At 40.3% G+C, this 24116-nt stretch overlaps 1 protein-coding gene across 2 annotated transcripts in view; it reads right to left on the minus strand.

Annotated features, from left to right (window-relative positions):
* The window catches only part of RCOR1 (REST corepressor 1), a 146288-nt gene that overhangs the window by 73816 nt on the left and 48356 nt on the right, over positions 1 to 24116 (minus strand). The window contains exon 3 of one of the 2 annotated variants that reach the window (XM_064292942.1): positions 12412 to 12495. The exons of the other annotated variant lie outside the window; for it this stretch is intronic. Within the exon in view, the coding sequence (XP_064149012.1) occupies positions 12412 to 12495 (84 nt within the window). The remainder of the gene's footprint in view (positions 1 to 12411; positions 12496 to 24116) is intronic. 2 annotated transcript variants of the gene reach the window in all.

Here is a 24116-nt window from a genome sequence, read left to right on the forward strand (position 1 = left end):
TCTACCAAACTTTCTGAGAAGAGTTAACACCACTACTACTAAAGGTATTTCAGCACATAGATAAGGATGGAATACTCCCAAACTCATTCTATGTAGCCAGCATAACCTAGATAGCAAAACCATGTGAGGATACCACAAAAAAACTTACAGACCAATATTCACCATGAACTTAGACACAAAAATCCTCAACAAAATTCTAGCTGATAGAATTCAACAACATATCAAAAAAATAATTCACCATGACCAAGTAGGATCCATACCAGGTATGCAGGGATGTTTCAACATTAGAAAAACAATCAATGTAATCCATCACACAGATAAAACAAAAGGCAATAACCACATAGTCTTATCAATTAATGCAGAAAACTCATTTGACAAAGTCCAACACACATTCATGATAAAAACTCCCAGCAAAATAAGAAGAGAAGAGAGATTCCTCGACATAATAAAGGGCCTTTATACAAAGCACAAAGCCAAGAGCCAACATCATCCTAAATGGAGAGTCTGAAAGCATTCCCCTTGAGAATGGGAACCAGACAAAGGTGCCCTTTATACCACTCTTATTCGACATTGTGCTGGAAGTCCTAGCCAGAGCAATTAGGCAAGAAAAAGAAATAAAGGGCATACAAATTGCTAAGGAAGAAGTAAAAGTACGCCTATTTGCACATGTATGATCTTATACACAGAAAACCCCCAAGAACCCACAAGAAAACTACTGCAACTAATGGAAGATTTCAGTAAAGCATCAGGATACAAGATAAACCTACGAATATTAGTTGGATTCCTCTGTATCAACAAATAGAACTTCAAAAAGGAAATCACTGAATCAATACCATTTACAATAGCCCCCAAGGAGTTAAAATACTTAGGAATAAACCTAACCAGAGATGTAAAAGACATATACAAAGAAAAGTACAAGACACTACTCCAAGACACCAAAAGAGACCTACATAAGTAGAATAACATACCACGCTCATGGACAGGAAGACTCAACAATGTGAATATGTCAATTTTACCCAAAGTGATCTACAGATACGATGCAATCTCAATTCAAATTCCAAAGAGTTTTTCAATGAGATGGAGAAACAAATTACCAACTTCATATGGAAAGGGAGAGGCCCCAGATAAGTAAAGCGTTACTGAAAAAGAGTAACAAAGTGGGAGGCCTCACGATACCTGATTTTAGAACCTATTATACCATCACGGTACTCAAAACAGCCTGGTACTGGTACAATAACAGATACACAGACCAGTGGAACAGAATTGAGAATCCACATGTATATTCACCCAACTCTGAGCAGCTGATATTTGACAAAGGCCCAAAGTTTGGGGAAAAGACAATCTCTTTGACAAATGGTGCTGGCATAACTGGATATTCTTCTGGAAAATATCAAACAAGACCCATACATCACACAATGTACAAAAACTAACTCAAAATGAATCGAAAACCTAATACGAAATCTCAAACGATAAAGATCATAAAGGAAAAAATAGGGCTAACGCTAGGAGCCCTAATATGAAAGTCAATGACAGGGAAAGTCAGCATAACTGGACTAAACCAAAAGCTAAGAAGTTTCCCGAATACAACAAACGTAATGGAATACAAAACATTACTAACAATGCATGAACACCAGGAGAGAAACTAGGTAACTGGGAGCTCCTAAAAATGAAGCACTTAGGCTCATCAAAAGACTTCCCCAAAAGAGTAAAAAGACAACCCACAGACTGGGAAATAATTTTTGGCTACAACATATCCAATCAGTGTCTAATCTCTAAAATCTACAAGATACTGAAACACCTCAACAACAAAAAGACAAAAACTCAATCAAAAAATGTGCAAAGGATTTGAGCAGACACTTCACCAAAGAAGACATTCAGGCGGCTAACAGATACAAGAGGAAATGATCACAATCATTAGCCATTAGAGAAATGCAAATCAAAACTACAATGAGATACCATTTCACCCCAACAAGGCTGGCATTAATTCAAAAAACACAAAATAATAAATGTTGGAGAGGTTGTAGAGAGACTGGAACACTTATGCACTGTTGGTGGGAATGTAAAATGGTAAAACCACCTTGGAAGTCAATTTGGTGCTTCCTTAAAAAGCTAGAAATAGAACTATCATACCATCCAGCAATCCCACTCCTTGGAATATATCCTAGAGAAATAAAGAGCCATCACACAAATAAATATATGCACACTCATGTTCACTGCAGCATTGTTCACAACAGCAAAAAGATGAAAACAACCAAGGTGCCCATCAACTGACGAGAAGGTAAACAAATTATGGTACGTACACATAATGTAATACTACGCAACGATAAAGAACAATGATGAATCCATGAAACATCTCACAACATGGATGAATCTGGGGGGCATTATGCTGAGTGAAATTAGTCAGGAGCAAAAGGACAAATATTGTATGAGGCCACTATTACAAGAACTCAAGAAAACGCTGAAACACAAAGGAAAACGTTCTTTGATGGTTTCAAGGCTGGGGACCGGAGGAGAGCAGAATTCACTAACTAGATAGTAGATGAGAACCATCTTAGGTGAAGAGAAGGTCAACACACAATACAGGGAAAGGAAGCACAACTGGATTAAACCAAAAGCTACGAAGTTTCCTGAATACAACCCAAACACTTCGAGGGACAAAGCAGCAGGGGCTGAGGTCTGGGGGCCATGGTTTCGGGGGACACCTAGGTCAACTGGCATAACAAAGTTCATTAAGGGAATGTTCTGCATTCCACTCCGGTGAGTGACGTCTGGGATCTTAAAAGCTTGTGAGTGGCCATCTAAGATGTATCAATTAGTACAATCCCACTTGGAGGAAAGGAGAATGAAGCACACCAAAGACACAAAGAAAATTTTAGCCCAAGAGACAAAAGGTTCACATTTACTAGAGGCTCCATTAGCCTGAACCCAGATGAACTAGACAGCGCCCAGCTACCACCAATGACCGCCCTGACAGGGAACACAACACAAAGTCCCTGAGGGAGCAGGAGAAAAGTGTGGAGAACTCAAATTTACTTAAAAAGACTAGACAATATCTGACAGAGACTGGAGGAGCCCCCAAAGCCATGGCCCCTGGATACTCTTAACTCAGAACTAAAACCATTCCCAAAGCTTGCTCTTCAGGCAAAGATTAGACTGGGCTATAAAACATAATACTCGTGAAGAGTGTATTTCTTAGTTCAAGCAGATACATGAGACCCAATGTGCAGCTCCTGTCCAGAGGCAGGATGAGAAGGTGGGAAGGGACAGGAGCTGACTGGATAGACATGGAAAATCTGGCGTGGAAAGGGGAAGTGTGCTGTCACATCTGGGGATTGCAACCAGCTGTTGATATTAGGTGCCATCGAGTCCGTTCTGACTCATAGCGACCCTGTGTACAACAGAACAAAACACTGCCTGGTCCTGCGCCATGCCCACAATCATCGTTATGCTTGAGCCCACTGTTGCAACCACTGTATCAATCCATCTCATTGAGGGTCTTCCTCTTTTTCACTGGCCCTGTACTTTACCAAGCATGATGTCCTTCTGCAGGGATTGATCTCTCCTGACATGTCCGAAGTATGTAAGATGTAGTCTCACCATATTTGCTCCTAAGGAGCATTCTGGTTGTACTTCTTCCAAGACAGATTTGTTTGTTCTTCTGGCAGTCCATGATATTATTCAATAATCTTCACCAACATCACAATTCAAAGGCATCAATTCTTCTTTGGTCTTCCTTATTCATTGCCCAGCTTTCATGTGCATATGATGCAACTGAAAATACCATGGCTTGGGTCAGGAGCACCTTAGTCTTCAACGTGAAACCTTTGCTTTTCAACACTTTAAAGAGGTCTTTTGCAGAAGATCTGCCCAATGCAATGCGTCTTTTAACTTCTTGACTGCTGCTTCCATGGGTGTTGATTGTGGATCCAAGTAAAGTGAAATCCTTGACAACTTCAATCTTTTCTCCGTTTATCATGATGTTGCTTATTGGTCCAGTTTTGAGGATTTCTGTTTTCTTTATGTTGAGGTTTCATCCATACTGAAGGCTGGTCTTTGATCTTCATCAGTAAGTGCTTCAAGTCCTCTTCACTTTCATCAAGAAAGGCTGTGTCATCTGCACAAGACAGGCTGTTAATGAGTCTTCCTCCAATCTTGATGCCCCCTTCTTCTCCATATAGTCCAGTTTCTCATATTAGTTGCTCAGCATACAGACTAAATAGGTATGGCGAGAGGATACAACCCTAACGCACACCTTTCCTTACTTTAAACCACGCAATATCCCCTTGCTCTGTCCAAACAACTGCCTCTTGATCTATGTACAGGTTCCTCATGAGCACAATTAAGTGTTCTGGAATTCCCATTCTTCGCAATGTTATCCATAATTTTTTACGGTGCACACAGTCCAATGCCTTTGCACAGTCAATAAAACAAAGGTCAACATCTTTCTGGCATTCTCTGCTTTCAGGCAAGATCCATCTGACATCAGCAATGATATTCCTGGTTCCACGTCCTCTTCTCAACCTGGCCTGAATTTCTGGCAGTTCCCTGTAGATACACTGCTGCAGGTGCTTTTGAATGATCTTCAGCAAAATTTTACTTGCATGTGGTATTAATGATATCGTTCGATAATTTCTGCGTTCGATTGGATCAGCTTTCTTGGGAATAGGCATAAATATGGATCTCTTCTAGTCAGTTGGCCAGGTAGCTGTCTTCCAAATTTCTTGGTATAGATGAGCAAGCACTTCCAGCACTACATCCATACATCCATTTTTTGAAACATCTCAATAGGTATTCTGTCAATTCCTGGAGCTTTGTTTGTTGCCAATGCCTTCAGTGCAGCTTGGACTTCCTCCTTCAATACCATCGGTTCCTGATCATATGCTACCTACTGAAGTGGCTGAACGCCGACCAATTCTTTTTGGTATAATGACTGTGTATTCCTTCCATCTTCTTTTGATGCTTCTGCATTGTTTAATATTTTCCCCCATAGAATCCTTCACTATTGCAACTCGAGGTTTGAATTATTTCTTCAGTTCCTTCAGCTTGAGAAATGCCAAGTGCGTTCTTCCCTTTTGGTTTTCTATCACCAGCTCCCTATATGTCATTATAATACTTTATCTTCCTGAGCTGCCCTTTGAAATCTGTTCAGCTCTTTTACTGCATCATTTCTTCCTTTTGCTTTAGCTGCTTATGTTCAAGAACAAGTTTCAGAGTCTCTTCTGACATCCATGTTGATCGTTTCTTTCTTTCTTGTCTTTTTAATGACTTCTTGTTTTCTTCATGTATGATGTCCTTGATGTCATTCCACAACTCATCTGGTCTTGGGTCCTTAGTGTTCAATGCGTCGAATCTATTCTTGAGATGGTCTCTAAACTCACGTGGGATATACTCAATGTCGTACTTTGGCTCTTGTGGACTTGTTCTAATTTTCTTCAGTTTCAAGCTGAACGTGCGTATGAGCAATTGATGGTCTGTTCCGCAGTCGGCCCCTGGCCTTGTTCTGACTGATGACGTTGAGCTTTTCCATCGTCTCTTTCCACAGATGTAGTCAATTTGATTCCTGTGTGTTACATCTGGCGAGGTCCATATGTATAGTCGCCGTGGAGGAGCAAATAGATACGTACTCCAAAAAATAAAAAGAGGGAACGAATCAATGCTAAAATGTTAAAAGTTTTCCCTTGGAATATTTATTCTTCTCTCCAAGACTGGAGAAGTTTGAGAAGCACTATATATTACAGAACCATTCACTATAACATCTTATTTGCAAGTAAAATTGTGTTTCCATAAACAAAACTACATATACTAAGATTACGATCTAACCAGTTAGTCTAGAAAAAGTATTAATCCCATCCCATCTCCCTGATGCCCCTCTCCTGTGCTTACCTCTAATCAGAGCACTTCAGGCACTTGAAAGTACTCGCTAGACTTTGAAGGAAAGATCCATGTTTACTTCTTATCCTCAGTGCTTTTCCCAAAACTAACAACACTTAATAAATTATAATATTAACTACATTTTTCTTCATGAAAACTATTTTCGTCCCTCTGAAGTCTTATGACGCTGGGGGGTGCTGAGCACAATGCCACTGAGGTAGCAATACTGAGAGGAAGAATGAATACCCTATCTTTTGGTAGAATAAAAAATGAAGCACAAATAAATGTAGCAGATTTTTTAAAACCTACATAATAATAACTGATTTATTGATAATTAATCCAGATTTGTGGGGATTTTGTTAGATTCCTGCTTCAAAGTCTCTCTTTACAGTGCTTTACCCCTTTGAAGAATTTCCGGATGTTGCTGGGCCTACCATCTGAAGAGCACTGGAGAAGGAAGGACAAGTGCAGAAAAGGCATGGTTTCTAACTACAATGACATTCATTTTGTAGGATCCTCAGTTTTCTATTCTGTAAAAAGAGAGGGAAGAGTTTTTTTTTTTTTCTCCTAAGAGATAAAACAAATTATGATGTTAAATCAACAAGCTGAATAACAAAAAGACAACCCAACTAAAAAATGAGCAAAGGACTTGAACAGAGATTTCACCAAAGAAGATATATAAATGGTCAATAAGCACATGAGAAGGTGCTCAACATAATTACCGCGCAACAACAGTAATTCCATCTGCTGTTAGTAAATTGGGAAGTTAACTCTAAAAATGAGAACATTCTCATTAAGATATCTGGATTCTATTACATGTCCAAGGCTCATTGCCTGGCACAGCAATTATCAGTGAGAAGGTAACTAAGCTACTCAGTACGAAGGCAAACCATCCAACATTAAACCACTGAGGTTAAGTGCCCTAAAACGAGTCCCATATCGCTGTGCTATCTCTGCAAGTCAGTTCCCAACTCAGATGTGAGAACCACTTATAATGCCAATGCGAAGAAACAGAGCCCAATAATGCCAACTTTTATTTCTTGCCATAAAACAATTGCAGAATAACCAATCTCCTGCACGAATACAGGAGTTCCAAAAACATCTGGGACTCAGTTTCCTTACCAGTAAAATGAGTGGACTGGAAAAGGGTCTCTTTTAGACAAATTATATGGGTTAATTCTGTCCACTACTTTGAGGTCTGATCTCATTTTCCCACTCATCCAAATGAATTCTGTTTAATTTTGAATGGTGAAGTGTGGTGAGGTTAGTAGAATTTGTGTATCTCACTCACTTCCCCATCCCTCAAACCTTATTAACATACTGACTTCATAATAGACTAATCTCAGCAATTATAGATAACCAATTGCATTTTCTTAGGGTCCACTCCCAGTGCCAATTTCTTTATCAGCCAAATAATTTATTGTAAACAGAATCCATTCTAGCTAGTTTAACCAACTAAAATGGCTCACATAGTCTCTCAGAGGGCGAGAGAATCAGCCTTAGAGGCCATGCAGCTAGGAGAACGCCAAAATTACAACACATAACTGATTCACTGTACATCTTACTGCTGCAAGGGCTGCACACAGACACAGCACACAACAAGGGCACGGGGCAATGACACTATCACTAGAACCTGCTACCTCTGAAAGCTGGACGTCTCTCAGCCATACCTGCCTGTGCTTCATTTGCTTCCCAATCTCAGTTAAGCTCTGATGCAAGAAGTAAAAGTCACATGCTTAAGACTGACCCCAAGAGAGGGGGGTATACATATTTCTAGCTCCTAGTCTAGACTAATCAGGTGAGAAATTCCCCCAAAGAAAGGGTGCCCAAAAGGTGCTGGTGGCCAATAAAACATAACAAATATCCATCACCAGTGTAACGCTACTAGCCACTTGCCCCCTAAGGCCCCTGTCTTTTTTTTTTTTTTTTCGCTTATGCCCTGATTCGCTCCCTGAAATTCTTTTTATCCGCCCCAGTTTCCATGCCATCTATACACTACCTAATATAAAGGAAGAGGGTCTGGCTTTCTTACACAAACAACCTCTCCCCTCCCCCCATACACCCCACAGTAAGTTTAACATGTTGATTAAATCAACATTTTCATTGTTTCTGGCTATATAAGTACCACTCCTAGTTGAATCATGGTGCTTACTATTATCCTGGAACATGTCTTTCTTGTATAAGTTGTTTTACCTAGAACTAATAACTGTCTTTTTTTTTTTTTTGCTCCCTTGCTTGGTTTTCTGCATATTTATCACTAACCCACCTCCAAACTTCCACTAGAAGTGGAAATTTCAACGCATGGGGTTATCAGTTGTTTATTTCTTGAAGACATCCCTCTGGAGCCCTCCCTTCACTCTCCAGTCTGGATTGGTTGGTCAATGCTTGCATAGCTATCATCTCAATATTTCTCTTTACCATCACCCTAGGAATTTTCTTCACCTCTTGCCCTCGCTGGATTCCCCACTTCCTGGATCCTATGTCTGGGCCAGTGTTCAGGGAGATTAAGCAAACAGATAAATATACTGAGGATAATGACAATGTTGGAGAAGAGAGTTGCAAATAAGGAAAAGAGGAAGACTAGAATGAACCCTATGGTGTTGAATCAGAAATGTTATCACTGGTATATAAATGTATAGATATGGAAATAGATAATAGATGTGTATATCCACAGATTTATTTCCTAGCACTGTCCACTGAGAGGACCTAGAAGCAGTGATACTCCAGCAGCAATAAACACACCTAATGCCTAGATCTTGGTTTCTATTCTCCACTAAAAGGAACTAATGGCTCCTTACAGAAACAGTTTACTCCAGGACAAAGCAGGGAAAATACAAGATGAACCTGGAATATTTTAATATACCAGAAATCAAAGAAGTGCTCAAAGTGTGACAGAGATTTGTCAAAAGAACACAAGAGCCAGCCTGAAGTGGTTCCCACTGGTCAAATCTGAGACAATTTTGAGTGTCAAAGAAATAACGATTTATGGATTGATTATAACTCTGCGGATAAAATGGGAAACCATGAGTCCATCCTGTCATGAATAAATAAACAGCAGAGAACCCTACAGAATCCCCACAAAGCACTTATTACTAATTAATGAGTACAAAAATACTTCAGAAATAATTTAACAGTAGAGAGAATGCAGGGAGACAAAAATCTTAAAATCAAGACATCAAGGTTACTATGACCAGTAATGGAACAAATCTATACCCTGTGTTTCCTGACAGGATGTATTAACAAGAACACAGCATCCCTGGCCAAATATGCAAAAGCTTGACTCTAATCATGAGAAAACAACTGAAAAATTCAATTTTAGGGACATTCTATAATGAGTCTGTACTCTTCAAAAATAACATCAGGAAAGACCAACAACTCCAGACTGAAGGAAGAAAATGGAAGTAGACATGACAACTAAATACGACACATAATATTGGGTTGGATTCTACGTCTTTAAAGAATATTACTGGACAATGGTGAAATTTAAATGGGGTCCATGGATTAGATGGTATTAACCAGTACAGTGCTGTCACTCCAACTCACGGTGACCCAATATGTGTCAGAGTAGGCTGTGTTCCACAGGGTTTTCAATGGCTGATTTTTCGGAAGTAGAGTGCCAGGCCTTTCTTCAGAGGTACCTTTAGATGAACCTGAACTGCCAAACTTTCAGTAAAGAGACGAGCATGCTAAGTGTCTGCACTACCCAAACACAAGAAATACATATCAAAACTACAATGAGATACCCCTTCACATCCACTAAGATGGCTATAATCAAAAAGATGGACAATGCCAGGTGATGATGAGGATACGGAGGAATTAGAACTTTTATACACTGCTGGTGGGAATGTAAAATGGTACAGCCAGTTTGGAAAACAGTCAGGCAGTTTCTCAAACAAATTAACATGGAGTTGCCATATGACCAGCAATTCCACTCCTAGGTATTTTCAAGAGATGTTCACACAAAAACCTGAATATGAATGTTAACAGCAGCATTATTCATAACAGTCAAAAAGTGGAAACACTCTGAATATTCATTAACTGATGAATGGGTAAACAAAATGTGGTACAGCCATATGATAGAATATGATTTGGCAATAAAAAGGAATGAAGTACTGATACACACTACAACATAGACGAATCCTGAAAACATTACACTAGGTGAAAAAAGCCAGACACAAAGGACTACATATTACATAATTCCACTTATATGAAATGTCCAGAGTAGACTGATCCAGAGACAGAAAACAGGCTGTTGGTTGCCTAGGGCTGGGCAGCTGCAGGGAAACAGGGGACTGCTAACAAGTACAAGCCTTCTTCATTAGGTGATAAAAATGTTCTCAACAGGTGGTGATGGCTCCACAACTCTGTAAATATACTAAAAACCATTGTATTGTATATTTAAATGGGTAAATCGTATGGCATGCAAATTCTATCTCAAAGGTATTAATTTTTAAAAAACCTCAGGAAAAAATTAATGGAGCATCATGTCCTCAACTTACTCCCAGAAGATCCGGGTAAGGGATCATATATACATATATATATCTATAATATCTATATATGAAGCCCACCACTTGTCTGTCAGTTTATTATACTGTGGTGGCTTGCATGTTGCTGTGATGCTAGAATCTGTGCCACCAGTATTTTAAATACCAGCAGAGTCACCCATGGTGGACAGGTTTCAGCAGAGCTTCCAGACTACGACGGACTAGGAAGCAGGACACGGTGGACTATTTCTGAAAAACAACTGGCCGGTGAAAACCTTATGAATAGGAGCGGAACACTATCTGATAAAGTGCTGGAAGATGAGCCCCTCAGGTTGGAAGGCACTCAAAATACGACTGGGGAAGAGCTGCCTCCTCAAAGTAGAGTTAATCTCGATGACCTGGATAGACCAAAGCTTTCAGAACTTTCATTTGCTGATGTGGTATGACTCAAAACGAGAAGAACAGCTACAAACATCTATTAGTAATCAGAATGTAGAATCTACGAAATATGAGTCAAGGAAAACTGGAAGCTGTCAAAAATGAAATGGAACATAAAAACAGCGATATCCTGGCATTAGTCAGCTGAAATGGATTGATACTGACCATTTTAAATCAGACAATCATATGGTCTCCTATGCCAGGAATGACTAGCTAAAGAACGGCACTGCATTCAACATCAAAAAGAACATTTCAAGATCTATCCTGAAGCACAATGCTGTCAGTGATAATATTCATAGGCCTACAAGAAAGACTAGTTAGTATAACTAGTATTCAAATTTACACACCAACCACTAATGCCAAAAATGAAGAAATTGAAGATTTTTACCAACTTCTCCAGTCTGAAATTGATGGAACACGCAATCAAGATGCACTGATAATTACCCGTGATTGGAACACGAAAGCTGGAAACAAAGAAGAATGAGTAGTTGGGAAACACGGCCTTGGTGACAGAAACGAGGACAGACAGCATGACAGAATTTTGCCAGGCCAACAACTTCTTCACTGTAAATACCTTTTTTCAAGAACATAAATGACGGCTATACACAGGGACCTTGCCAGGTGAAATACACACGAATCAAATCAACTACATCTGTGATAAGAGACAATGAAAAAGCTCAATATCATAAGAACAGGGCCACGGGGTGACTGCGGAACAGACCATCAGTTGCTCATAAGTAAGTTCAAGTTGAAGCTGAAGAAAACTGAAAGAAGTCCAGAAGAACCAACGTATGACCCTGAGTATATCCCACCTGAATTTAGAGACCATCTCAAGAATAAATCTGATGCACTGAACATTAATGACTGAAGACCAGATGAGTTGTGGAATTACATCAAGGACATCATATATAAAGAAAGCAAAAAGTCACTAAAAAGAGAAGAAAAAGAAGACCAAAATGGATGTCAGAAGACACCCTGAAACTTGCTCATGAACACAGAGTAGCTAAAGTGAACAGAAGGAATAAAGTAAAAGAGCTGAACAGACAACTTCAAAGGGTGTCTTAAAAAGACAAACTATTCTAATGACATGTGCAAAGACTTGGAGTTAGAAAACCAAAATGGAAGAACATGTCAACATTTCTCAAGATGAAAAGAACTGAAGCAAAAATTCAAGCCTCAAGTTGCAATACTGAAGGATTCTATGGGCAAAATATTGAACAATGCAGGAAGCATCAAAAGAAGATGGCAGGAACACAGAGTCACTGTGCCAAAAAGAATTGCTGATGTTCAACCATTTCAGGAGGTAGCACATGATCAAGAACCGATGGTACTGAAGGAAGACGTCCAAGCTGCACTGATGGCACTGGCGAAAAACAAAGCGCCAAGAATTGATGAAATACAAATTGAGATGTTTCAATAAACGAATGCAATCCTACTCATCTATGCCAAGAAATTTGAAAGACAGCTATCTAGCCAACCGACTGGAAGAGATCCATATTTGTGTCTATCCCAAAGAAAGGTGATTCAACAGAATGCAGAAATTATCAAACAATGTCATTATTATCACATTTAAGTAAAATTTTGAAGATAATGCAAAAAGAACTGCAGCAATACATACACAGGGAACTGCCAGAAATTCGAGCTGGATTCAGAAGAGGATGAGGAAGAAGGGATGTCACTGCTGATGTTAGATGGATCCTGGCTGAAAGTAGAGAACACCAGAAAGATACTTAACCTGTGTTTTATTGACTATGCGAAGGCATTCAGCTGTGTGGATCATAAAAAATTATGGATAATACTGCAAAGAATGGGAATTCAGAACACTTAATTGTGCTCATGAGGAACCTGTACTTAGACCAAGAGGCAGTCATTTGAACAGAACGAGGGGATACTGAATGGTTTAAAGCCAAGAAAGGTGTGTGTCAGGGTTGCATTCTTCCACCATATTTTTTCAGTCTATATGCTGACCAAATAATCTGAGAAGCTGGACTATATGAAGAAGAACAGGGCAACAGGATTGGAGGAAAACTCATTAACAACCGAGATATGCAGATGACACAACCTGGCTTGCTGAAAGTGAAGAAGGACATGAAGTAAGACTACAGACTTCAGTATGGATTATACCTCTACATAAAGAAAACAAAAATCCTCACAACTGGACCAATAAACAACAGCAGGGTAAATGGAGAAAATATTGAAGTTGTCAAGGATTTCATTTTACTTGGATCCACAATCAACACCCATGGCAACAGTTAAGAAATCAAATGACTCATTGAATTGGGCAAATTTGCTGCAAAAGACCTCTTCAAAGTGTTAAAAAGCAAAAATGTCACTTTGAGGACTAACGTGCACCTGACCCAAGCCATGATATTTTCAATCACCACATATGCATGGGAAAGCTGGACAATGAATAAGGAAGACTGAAGAAGAACTGATGCCTCTGAATTATGGTGCTGGCAAAGAATACTGGATATGCCATGGACTGCCAAAAGAACTAACAAATCTGCCTTGGAAGATGTACAGCCAGAATGCTCCTTAGAAGGGAGGATGGCAAGATTTTGTCTCATGTACTTAGGATATGTTATCAGGAAGGATCATTCCCTGGAAAAAGACATCGTGCTTGGTAAATTAGAGGGTCATCAAAAAAGAGGAAGGCCCTCAACGAGATGGACTGACACAGTGGTTGCAACAACGAGCTCAAACACAGCAATGACTGAGAGGATGGTGCAGGACTGGCAGCACTTCGTTCCCTTGTATGCAGGGTTACTATGAGTTGGAATTGACTTGACGACACCTAACAATAATAACAATTCACAAAGAGGGACAATAAGGTTCTTCTCCCAAGCAAAAATGTCTTACATGCCAAAAAATGTCTTACCTTCACACTTCACATAGACAGTTTGGCATAGGATTCTGGACCAGAAGTAATGCTCCTCGAATTTTGAGAGCATTGCTCCACTGTCACCTACATTCCCGTATTACTGAAAAGTCCAATGCCATATGACTTTCAATCCTTTTTTATGCAACTTGAATTTTTCTCCCTCTGGAAGATGCTGGAAGGTCTGAAATTCCACTGTGATGTACCCTTTTTTTTTTTTTTTTCCTTTCTTCCATTCATTGTGCTGGGCACTCAATGAGTTTGTTCAATCTGGAGACTTACATCCTTCAGCTCTGGAAAATTTTTAAGTATTAACTTAACCACCGTCCCCTCTCGATTTTCATTTTCTCTTTTCCTTCTCTCTGGAGTGCTTATTAATTCAGATTTTGGAGCTCCTGAAATGACTCATTAACTCTGATATTTTCCCTTCTATTTTGCTTTATATTCATCATCAATTATTAAAATTATACTATAATCGCTTTAATTATTTCTCATTCTAATGCATGCACAAGCTCATGGTCTCAGTTTCAGTGTTTATATATATGCACATATATATGTACAAATACATACATGCACACAACCATCTGAAAAATGCAGACATCATGATACTTCTAAAACGCTTCAATACACATCTTCTAGGAATAAGAGCATTCTCCTACATAAATATAGTACCCTCACCACACTGAAGGAAAATTAGTATTATCACTTAATTTATAATCCATATTCACATTTCCACACTTCATCCTCCCACTTCGAACAATATTTTTCAATCAAGTATCCAATCAGGGCTCAGCAGTGACCATTCTCTTTCATCTGTCTTTGTCTACCACTTTCTGGGAGATTCTCCCAGTTTTCTACTGAATTTTTTTTTTTCTTGCTATTTTCCAAGAGTTCTTTCTTATTCTCTGAATGGTCTCCTTTTTTATACCATCTTATTTTTGTGTCATGAAGGAAACATCTTAGTTCTTCAAGCTTTTTGCTTTTTAATGTTTCCTTCTACAACTTGTATTTCCTTGTTTCTTCAAAGTTTCTTTATCTGTTTGTGTTATACTGTGAGAAGCTTTCTTCATGTTTTCTGATGATCCCTGACTATTCAGTCATAGTTAAGAAAGAAGTACTAATTAAAAAATAGGTTTTAGTTTCATGCTCACACATGGAGCTTATAAGGTGGCAAGGCTTCCCTGCAGGATGATCCAACAGGGATTTAGGTGTTTCACTAAGGACTATGGCTGGCCACAGTATCTCCCAACCCACATGATCTCCTTACAGTGTGACCACTGACACTCTCACCCTCTGGGACAAAGTCTATGTCTCCTCCCCTTGAACCTGGGCAAGCTTGTGATATGATATTATTTTCAAGATTAAATCATAAAAGGTAAAACAGACTCTGCTGGTTCTCCTGGGACACACACCTTTGGACGCTAAGCCACCATGTCAGCAGAATTCCCTGAAGAAGATTAAATGCAAACTAACCACACAGAAAGACCTTCTGGAAAGGCCTTGGGGACTACACAGAGAGCAGTGAGATATCCAGCCACTCCCCGAAGTTGCACATACTGCCTCAAGTGCCTCGCGCCCACTACTGTTCTAACTCCACCACCTAACTACAACCGCATAAGTGGCCTGAGCCAAAATCACCCAGCCAAGCTCTTCCCAAATTCCTGACCCACAGAAACATATAAAAAAAAGATTTTTTTTTTTCAGTTACTAAATTCTGGGGTCATTTGTTACGCAGCAAGAATAAGTAGGACAGATTTTGGCACCTGGAGGTGTGATGTTGCTGCAACAAAAACTTAGAACATGGCACAATGACTTCAAGGCTAGGTGGCAGGTGGAAACTGAAGGGTCTTGAGGAGGCTGTTAATGAAACCCCAAAGGGCCTCAACAAGGAGACTACAAATAAAGGCTTAAAGGAAAGTAAGAAAAATACTGCTGTACACTGGAGAAAAGGGAACCTTTGCTATGAAGTGATGGAAAATATGACCTACAGTAACATGGAAAACAGGAAGTGTATCTAATAAGCTCAATGATCTACCTAAGGAGATTTCTAGGCAGAATACTGAAAGCACCACCCAGCTTCCTCACACTGCCTATGATAAAACGAGAGGAGAGCAAGAGAAGCTAAGAAAACAAACGGTTAAAAATAAAAGAGCCAGGACTTGCTGGGTTTGAAAATAAAACTGTAAAATCCAACATGGGTCTAATCTCTAAAATTTTTATAAAACTTCAACGCCTCAAAAAAAGAGAAGACAAAGAGTCCAATCAAAAAATGGGCAAAGGATATATCCAGACGCTTCACCAAAGAAGACATTCAGGCTGATAAGAAATATTCACAATCATTAGCAATTCCCATTGCCATCAAGTCAATTCCGACTCACAGCGACCCCGTAGGACTGAGCAGAACTGGCCCATAGGGTTTCCAAGGAGCAGCTGGCGAATTTGAACTGTTGACCTTTCGGTTAGTAGCCGAACTCTTAACCACTGTGTCATCAGGGCTCCAAATTAAAAAATTAGAGAGGTGCAAATCAAAACTACAATGAAATACCATCTCATCCCACATTACTGGTACTAATTTAAAAAAAACCAGAAAATAACAAATGTTGGCAAGGTTGTAGGGAGATTGAACTCTTCTGCACTGCTAGTGGGAATGTAAAATGGTACGACCACTATGGAAAACGGTATGCTGCTTCCTCAAAGAGTTAGAAACAGAAACACCGTATGATCCAACAATCCCACTCCTAGGTACATACCCTAAAGAAATAAGAGCCATAACACAAATAGACACACGCACGCCCATGTCCACTGCATCATTACTCGCAATAGCAAAAAGACGGAAACAACCTAAGTGTCTTAGTCATCTAGTGCTGCCGTAACAGAAATACCACAAGAGGATGGCTTTAACAAAGAGAAATTTATTTTCTCACAGTATAGCAGGTTACAAGTCCAAATTCAGGGCGTCGGTTCCAGGCGAAGGCTTTCTCTGTCTGCTCTCGAGGACGATCCCTGTCCTCAATCTTCCCCTGGTCGAGGAGCTTCTCAGGCGCAAGAATCCCATGTGCAAAGGATGCGCCCTGCTCCCGGTGCTGATTTCTTGGTGGTATGACGTCCCCCATTCTCTGCTTGCTTCCCTTTCATCTCTTGAGAGATAAAAGGTGGTGCAGGCCACCCCAGGGAAACTCCCTTTACCTTGGATCAGGGAGGTGACCTGGATAAGGGTGGTTACAATTTCACCCTAATCCTCTACACATAAAATTACAATCACAAAATGGAGGACAACCACACATGGCCTAACCAAGTTCATACACAGATTTTTGGGCGGACATAATTCAATCCATGACACTAAGTGTCTATCAACAGATGAATGGATTAACAGGCTGTAGTATACACACACCGGAATACTATGCAACAATAAAAAATAATGACAAATCCATGAAACATCTCACGACATGAATGAATTTGGAGCACATTATGCTGAGTGAAATAAGTCAATCACAAAAGGACAAATATTGTATGAGACCACTACCATAAAGTAACAACAAAAAGTTTACACACAGCAAACAAAAAAATTATTTGAATGGGAGGGGGAGGGAGGAAAATTACCAGACAGTAGACACACGATAATATTGAAAGGAAAGGCAATCCATAATATGGGAGAGGTCAGCACAACATGACCAAGGCAAGAGAGACCACTGAGGAATGCAGGAATAAAGGGCAACTACAGTCTTGGCGAAGAATATCGAATACATACCATGGACTTCCAGAAGAACTAATAAGTTTGTCTTGGAAGTACAGCCAGAATGCTACTATGTCATCTCACATACTTTGGACATGTTATCAGGAGGTACCAGTTCCTAGAGAAGGACATCATGCTTGGTAAGGTAGAGGGTTGGCAAAAAAGAGGAAGACCTTCAACGAGATGGAATGACACAGTGGCTGCAACAATGGGCTCAAACATAACAATTGTGAGGATGGCGCAGGACCGGGCAGTGTTTCATTCTGTTATACGTGGGATCACTATGAGTAGGAACTGATTCAATGGCACCTAACAACGACAGCACAGGAACTACTACAGCACAGACAATCCTGCAACAATAGTATTAACAAACAATAATTTACAAATGGATATACAGGTACATACGCCAAGAGGTGTGGGAAGGTTTAAGGGAACACACCCACTGGCAGATATAGGTTTGGTGGTGGATATTTCCAAAAATATGACCATAGATCGTCCTCACATATTAATATAAACAATAGAGCACACAAGTGGCACAGTCAGGGAAACCTCTTAGACAGAACCAAACACCTAGGATGAAGCTCCTAGGCTCCAAGGCAAAGGACCATAACCTCAGGGGGCTTCTACATCAATTGGCACAACAGAGTTCATAAAGACAACATTCCACATCATCCTGATAAGTAGCATCTGAGGTCCTGAAAGCTTGAGAGCAGCCATCTGAAATACAACTACTGATCTCTTCCAGTCTACAGCAAAGGAGAGTGAAAAAAACCAAAGACTCAAGGCAGCAATGAGTCCAAAGGACTAGTCGACCACATGAACCACAACCTACGCAACCCCGAGGCCAGAAGAACTAGATGGTGTCTGACTATCACTACCAACTGCTATGACTGGAACACAACAGAGGGTCTTAGAGCGGGAGAAAAATGTAGAACAAAAAATCAAATTCACAATAAAGACCAGACTTACTGGTCTGACAGAGACTGGAGAAACCTCCAAGACTATGGCCCTAAGACACCCTTCTAACCTGGAACTGAAGCCATTCTCGGAGACCATGTTCCAGTCAAACAATAGACAAGCCCATAAAAGAAACAATAACACCCAAAAAGTCTGCGCTCCTTAGATCAATTGTACGAGATCAAAAGGGCAGTATTTGCCCAAAAGAGAAGATAAGAAGGCAGAAGGGGTAAAAAAAAAAAAAAAAAAAAAAGCAGGGCAGAAATGGAGAGAGTGCTGAAACACTGTGGGGACTGAAACCAAGGTCATGAAACCCTTTATGTACAAACTACAGAATGGGAACCTAACTTGCTCTGTAAACCTTCACCTAATGCACAATTAAAAAAAAAAAGAATAAGAGGGCCAGCTCTGAGAACATTACAAAAGAAAGAATATATCAGTTCGCAAACGCTAATAAAAACGTACCAAAAGCAAAAAGAATGGAAAAAAAAAGAAAACTGTATCTCATCCCCAGCTTCTCCAGACGTCAAAATGATTCTCAAAATAAGAAATGGCTACACGAGGAAAGGTCAAATTCAGGTTATAAATCTTTTTTAAACCTCAAAAAGACAAACTGCATCAGTGAACAAATGCCTCCTTTGCCATAAGACCAGAACTGGATGGTGTCCAGCTACCAGTACTGAATATTTTGGTTAAAGATTCTATAGAAAAATTCTGATCAAAACGGGGGAAACACAGAAGAGGATTTCAAATTCTCATGGAATCCAGACTTTCTGGATCCACTGAAGCGAGACGAACTCCTGAAACTATTGCCCTGAGATAATCTTTAAACTTTAAACCAAAAATATCCCCTGAGGTCTTAACACCAAACAACAGTTCAGCTTAATTAGTAAGGAATGTCTGCCTTGAGCACTGCGCTCTTTCAGTCTCTATCTATACGGATCAAACTGACAACCGCAACTCAAAAGAGTATACAGGAAACTTAGGGGGCAGTGAGTTTATGTTAATAGAGGGAGAACAATTTAGAAGAGTGAGAATGGATGCAAAACTTGAAAAATGTCATCAATGTTACTGAATTGTACGTGTGGAAATTATGGAATTGGTGTATGTTCTCTTGCGTATATTCTCAACAACAAAAATAAAATAAATTATTCAAAAAAACAAACTCGGATAAATAAGGTTCCATACTGACCTTTCAAACAGACCAAGGGCCTTCTAAGACCTTAGGGGCTGCCTCTGAAGATACTCTCCATTCAACAATAGAGCTAAGAATATTAAGGGTGGCTGTCCCATAGCAGGTGCAACAAGGACCCCAAGGAAGTAAAGGACTCATCACAAAGAGACACGAGTGTGGCTTCTGTCTAATGGAACGGATTATGAATTGACACAGAGAGCCCAGAAATTTTTTAAAGGAATTGTACCACTTCTGCCTGAAAGAAACAAAACCAGTAAAAAATGAAGGGAGGCCTTTGTGCTTCTCAAAATACTGTGAGCATGCTAAAGACTGAGAAAACTACTTAGCTATAAACACCAGCCATTTCTTACAGAAAAAGAATGACTCAGGGGTGGAACAAAACTCTGAGAGCATGTCTTCAGATCTGGAGGAACCACACCTGAGCGGCCTTATCAGGCCACAACTGGGCCTGATTTAGATGACAAGATCCTGAACTTGGAACTAATGCCGTAACAGGATGAGACTGGGGGTGATGGGAGAGGGTATGAGTGTAATCTGCATGTAGGGAGGAAAGTGAATTATTGATCAAATACCAAAACTGGCAGAATGTGTTTTCCAAAGAAGGACACCACAATTCTCATCCCACGTGCACTTACGATGTGACTTTGATTCAACTCCTATTGAGATTAGCAAGGTTCCCCTCCCCGTCACCCTGAAGCTGACGAGGCCTGTGACTATCACAGAGATGATGCAATATGATTTCCGACGCTAAGTCATAAAAGGAGATTTGGTTCTCCTGGAAGCCTGCACTGCCCTGTAAGCAGTCAGAGGCCACAATGCTATGAGAAGCACAGACTAGCCCAAGCTGAAAAACCACACGGAAGGCCCAGACCATAGGAAGAAGATGTTCAGCCAGCTGCTTCACACCCCGGCAGTTCCAGCTCCAGCCACCATCTAATTGCAACCTGATGAGAAACCCAAGCCAGCACTGTCCAGCTGCACCTTTCTTAAGCTCCTGGCCACCAGAAACCAAGAGAAATGATAAAATGACGGTTGCTTTAAGGCGACAGTAATGACAATAGTTGTTAGAAAGCAGTAACTAGAAATATAGGGTGATACACAATTTTCAAAGTCTGTAGATATTCACACCTGGATCTGTGTTCTCCCAAAGAGGAATTTCCCAGTCTGCCTAATGGGAATAAACCAGGCTGTGGGGATCTGGAATGCCCCTAGCAGGGCTTCGATTCTGTTCGTTCCAGATATACAGATACACAAGTTTAAGAAGATCGTCAGGTAATTCTTACGTAGAATTAATTTTGAGAGCCACTGCTCTACTATTGGCTCTGAGAAGTGCACCCTAACCAGGAGCATTGGCATCGCCTAGGAACTTGTTAGAAATGCAAATTCTCAGCCAGAGTTCAAACCAGAACCAACTGGGATAGGGAAGAGGCCCTCTGGCCCTTTGTTACTGGGCTTTTGTGATGAAAGCCATACTTAAGGGATCTAAGGACTTCTTATGGAGACTTTTAGTCAGTCATTCGGTTTGGCCCCACACACAACAGGCCTACGCCTTTGGAGGTATCCAGTACTTCACTTCCTAGGCCTTTCTGAGTTTCTACAGCAGCAACAGGCATGCTTCTTACTATGACCGCCCCCGCAGGTTTCAGTTTTCTCAGTTCTGACAAGGTAATTACTATACATTAAACTATTTTTCAGTTTTTAAAACATTAGTGACATCTCCAGATTGCTGTACTGTTCATAGTATCCTGTTATCCAAGGCATCAAAACTCAATCTTTTTACCTTTCTTCCTTCCTGCCATCCCTATAAGGTTTATTCACATCCTTTCATATATAACCTTTTTTTCCATTTCTAATGCTTAGTTCAGCCTTCATTACCAAGTTCAGAATACTACATCTTTAAAATAACCTTAACACCATTCCTCCACACTTCAATCCCTCCTATACTGTATCTCAGAATAATTTTCTGTCCATATTATGCTAGCAGACCCTAAGTGCTCAGCAAATTTAACTATTAGTATTACCATTAAAATCATCAGCACAAGACTTTATAAATATTATGTCTTAATAATTCACTTCATCTCACGTACTTTGGACATGTTATCAGAGGGATCAGTCCCTGGAGAAGGACAGCATGCTTGGTAAAGGGTCAGCGAAAAAGAGGAAGACCCTCAAGAGATGGACTGACAGACACAGTGGCTGCAACAATGGGCTCAAGCAAGGTAACAATTATGAAGATGGCGCAGGGCCCAGCAGTACATCATTCTGCTGTACACAGGGTTGCTATGAGTTGGAACTGACTTGACAGCACCTCATAACTAACAACAACCACCCCCACATGAGCCCTATGAGATAAATATGACCCCCACTTAACTAAAGCAGTCCTGGTGGTACAGTGGTTAAGCACTCAGCTGCTAATCGAAAGGTTCCAACCCATTTGCTGCTCCACAGGAGAAACATGTGGCAGTCTGCTTCCATAAAGATTTAAACCCTACAAGGCAGTTCTACTGTCCTAAGTCACTGTGAGTCGGAATCAACTCAATGGCAATGGGTTTCTGGGTTTTAACAAAGAAAATGCATTTAATAATTGTCTATGGAATTGAGTTGGCTCTCAATTTCCTCTTACCAAAAATCAATAACCTTACCCAGCTCTAAAAATTTTTTCCTAAGATTCAAAGGTAAGAAACTGGAGGCACTACATGCAACTTAGACTAAATTAAGCCTTAGCAAGTTATTTAACTTCTCTAAGCCTCCTTATAAGTGGAGTTAACATTAACTACTTTGTAACACTATCCTGTAAAGCACTTATCACAGTGGCTGGCACATTGTCGTCACGTGCCATCGAGTGGGTTTCGACTCGTAAAGACCCCATGTACAACAGAATGTAACACTGCCCAGTCCTGTGCCATCCTCATAATTGTTGTTATGCTTGAATCCATTGTTGCAGCCACTGTGTCAATCCAACTTGTTGAGGGTCTTCCTCTTTTTCGCTGGCCCCTCTACCAAGCAGGATGTCCTTCTCCAGTACCTGATCCTTCCTGATACATGTCCAAAGTATATGAGACATAATCTCCCATCCCTGCTTCTAAGGAGAATTCTGGTTGTACTTCTTCCAAGACAGACTCGACTGTTCTTCTGGCAGTCCATGGTATATTCAATATTCTTCGCCAACACCACAATTCAAAGGTATCACCTCTTCTTCAGTCTTCCTTATTCATCATTCAGCTTCGCATGCATATGAGGCAAGCGAAAACACCATGGCTTGGGTCAGGTGCACCTTAGCCCTCAAGGCGACATCTTTGCTTTTCAACACTTTAAAAGAGGTCTTTCGCAACAGATTTGTCCAATGCAATGCATCTTTTGATTTTTTTTTTATTGCACTTTAGATGAAGGTTTACAGAACCAGCTTCTCACTAAACAGTTAGTACACATATTGTTTTACGACAATAGTTAACAATCCCACGACATGTCAACATCCTGTCTTCTTGACTTCGGGTTCCCTATCATCCGCTTTCCTGCCCCTCCTGTCTTCCAGTCCTTGCCCCTAGGCTGGTGTACCCCTTTAGTCTTGTTTTGTTTTATGGGCCTGTCTAATCTTTGGCTGAAGGGTGAACCTCGGGAGTGCCTTCATTACTGAGCTAAAAGGGTGTCCGGCGGCCACACGCTCAGGGTTTCTCTGGTCTCCATCAGGCCAGTAAGTCTGGTCTTTTTTTTTTTTTAGTTAGAATTTTGTTCTACATTTTTCTCCATCTCTGTCCAGGACCCTCTATTGTGATCCCGTCTTGATTTCTTAACTGCTGCTTCCATGGGTGCTGCCTGTGGATCCAAGTAAAATAAAATCCTTGGCAACCTCAATCTTTTCTCCATTTATCATGATCTTGCTTATTGGTCCAGTTGTGAGGATTTTTGTTTTCTTTACGTTGAGGTATAACCCATACTGAGGGCTATGGTCTTTGATCTTTTTCAGTAAGGGCTTTAAGACCTCTTCACTTTCAGCAAGCAAAGCTGTGTCATCTGCATATCACAAGTTATTAATGCGTCTTCCTCCAATCCTGATGCCCCATTCTTTTTCATATAGTCCAGCTTCTTGGGTTATTTGTTCAGCATAAAGATCAAATAAGTATGGTGAAAGGATACAACCCTGACACACACCTTTCCTGACTTTAAACCACGCAGTATTCCCTTGTTCTGTTCGAACAACTGCCCCTTGATCTATGTACACGTTCCTCATAAGCACAATTAAGCACTCTGGAATTCCCATTCTTCATAATGTTAAAAATGCATAAATATTATCTATTATTATTGTAACTACTCAAATAATCCTCTACATCATAATCAGAGAAGCAGTTAGTAAGCACAGTAGCCTCTACGGAAGGAAACGGTATGACTTAGAGGGCACAGGTAAGAGATGAATTACTTTTCACTCTAAACCTTTCTTAAATTGATGAATTTTATACCAGTAACAAATTATCCTGGCGGCGTAGTGGTTAAGAGCTACGGCTGCTAACCAAAACGTCGGCAGTTCAAATCCACCGGGCACTCCTTGGAAGCACTATGGGCAGT

The sequence above is a fragment of the Loxodonta africana genome, chromosome 10 (assembly GCF_030014295.1).
Source record: "Loxodonta africana isolate mLoxAfr1 chromosome 10, mLoxAfr1.hap2, whole genome shotgun sequence".
Lineage (NCBI taxonomy): Eukaryota > Metazoa > Chordata > Mammalia > Proboscidea > Elephantidae > Loxodonta > Loxodonta africana.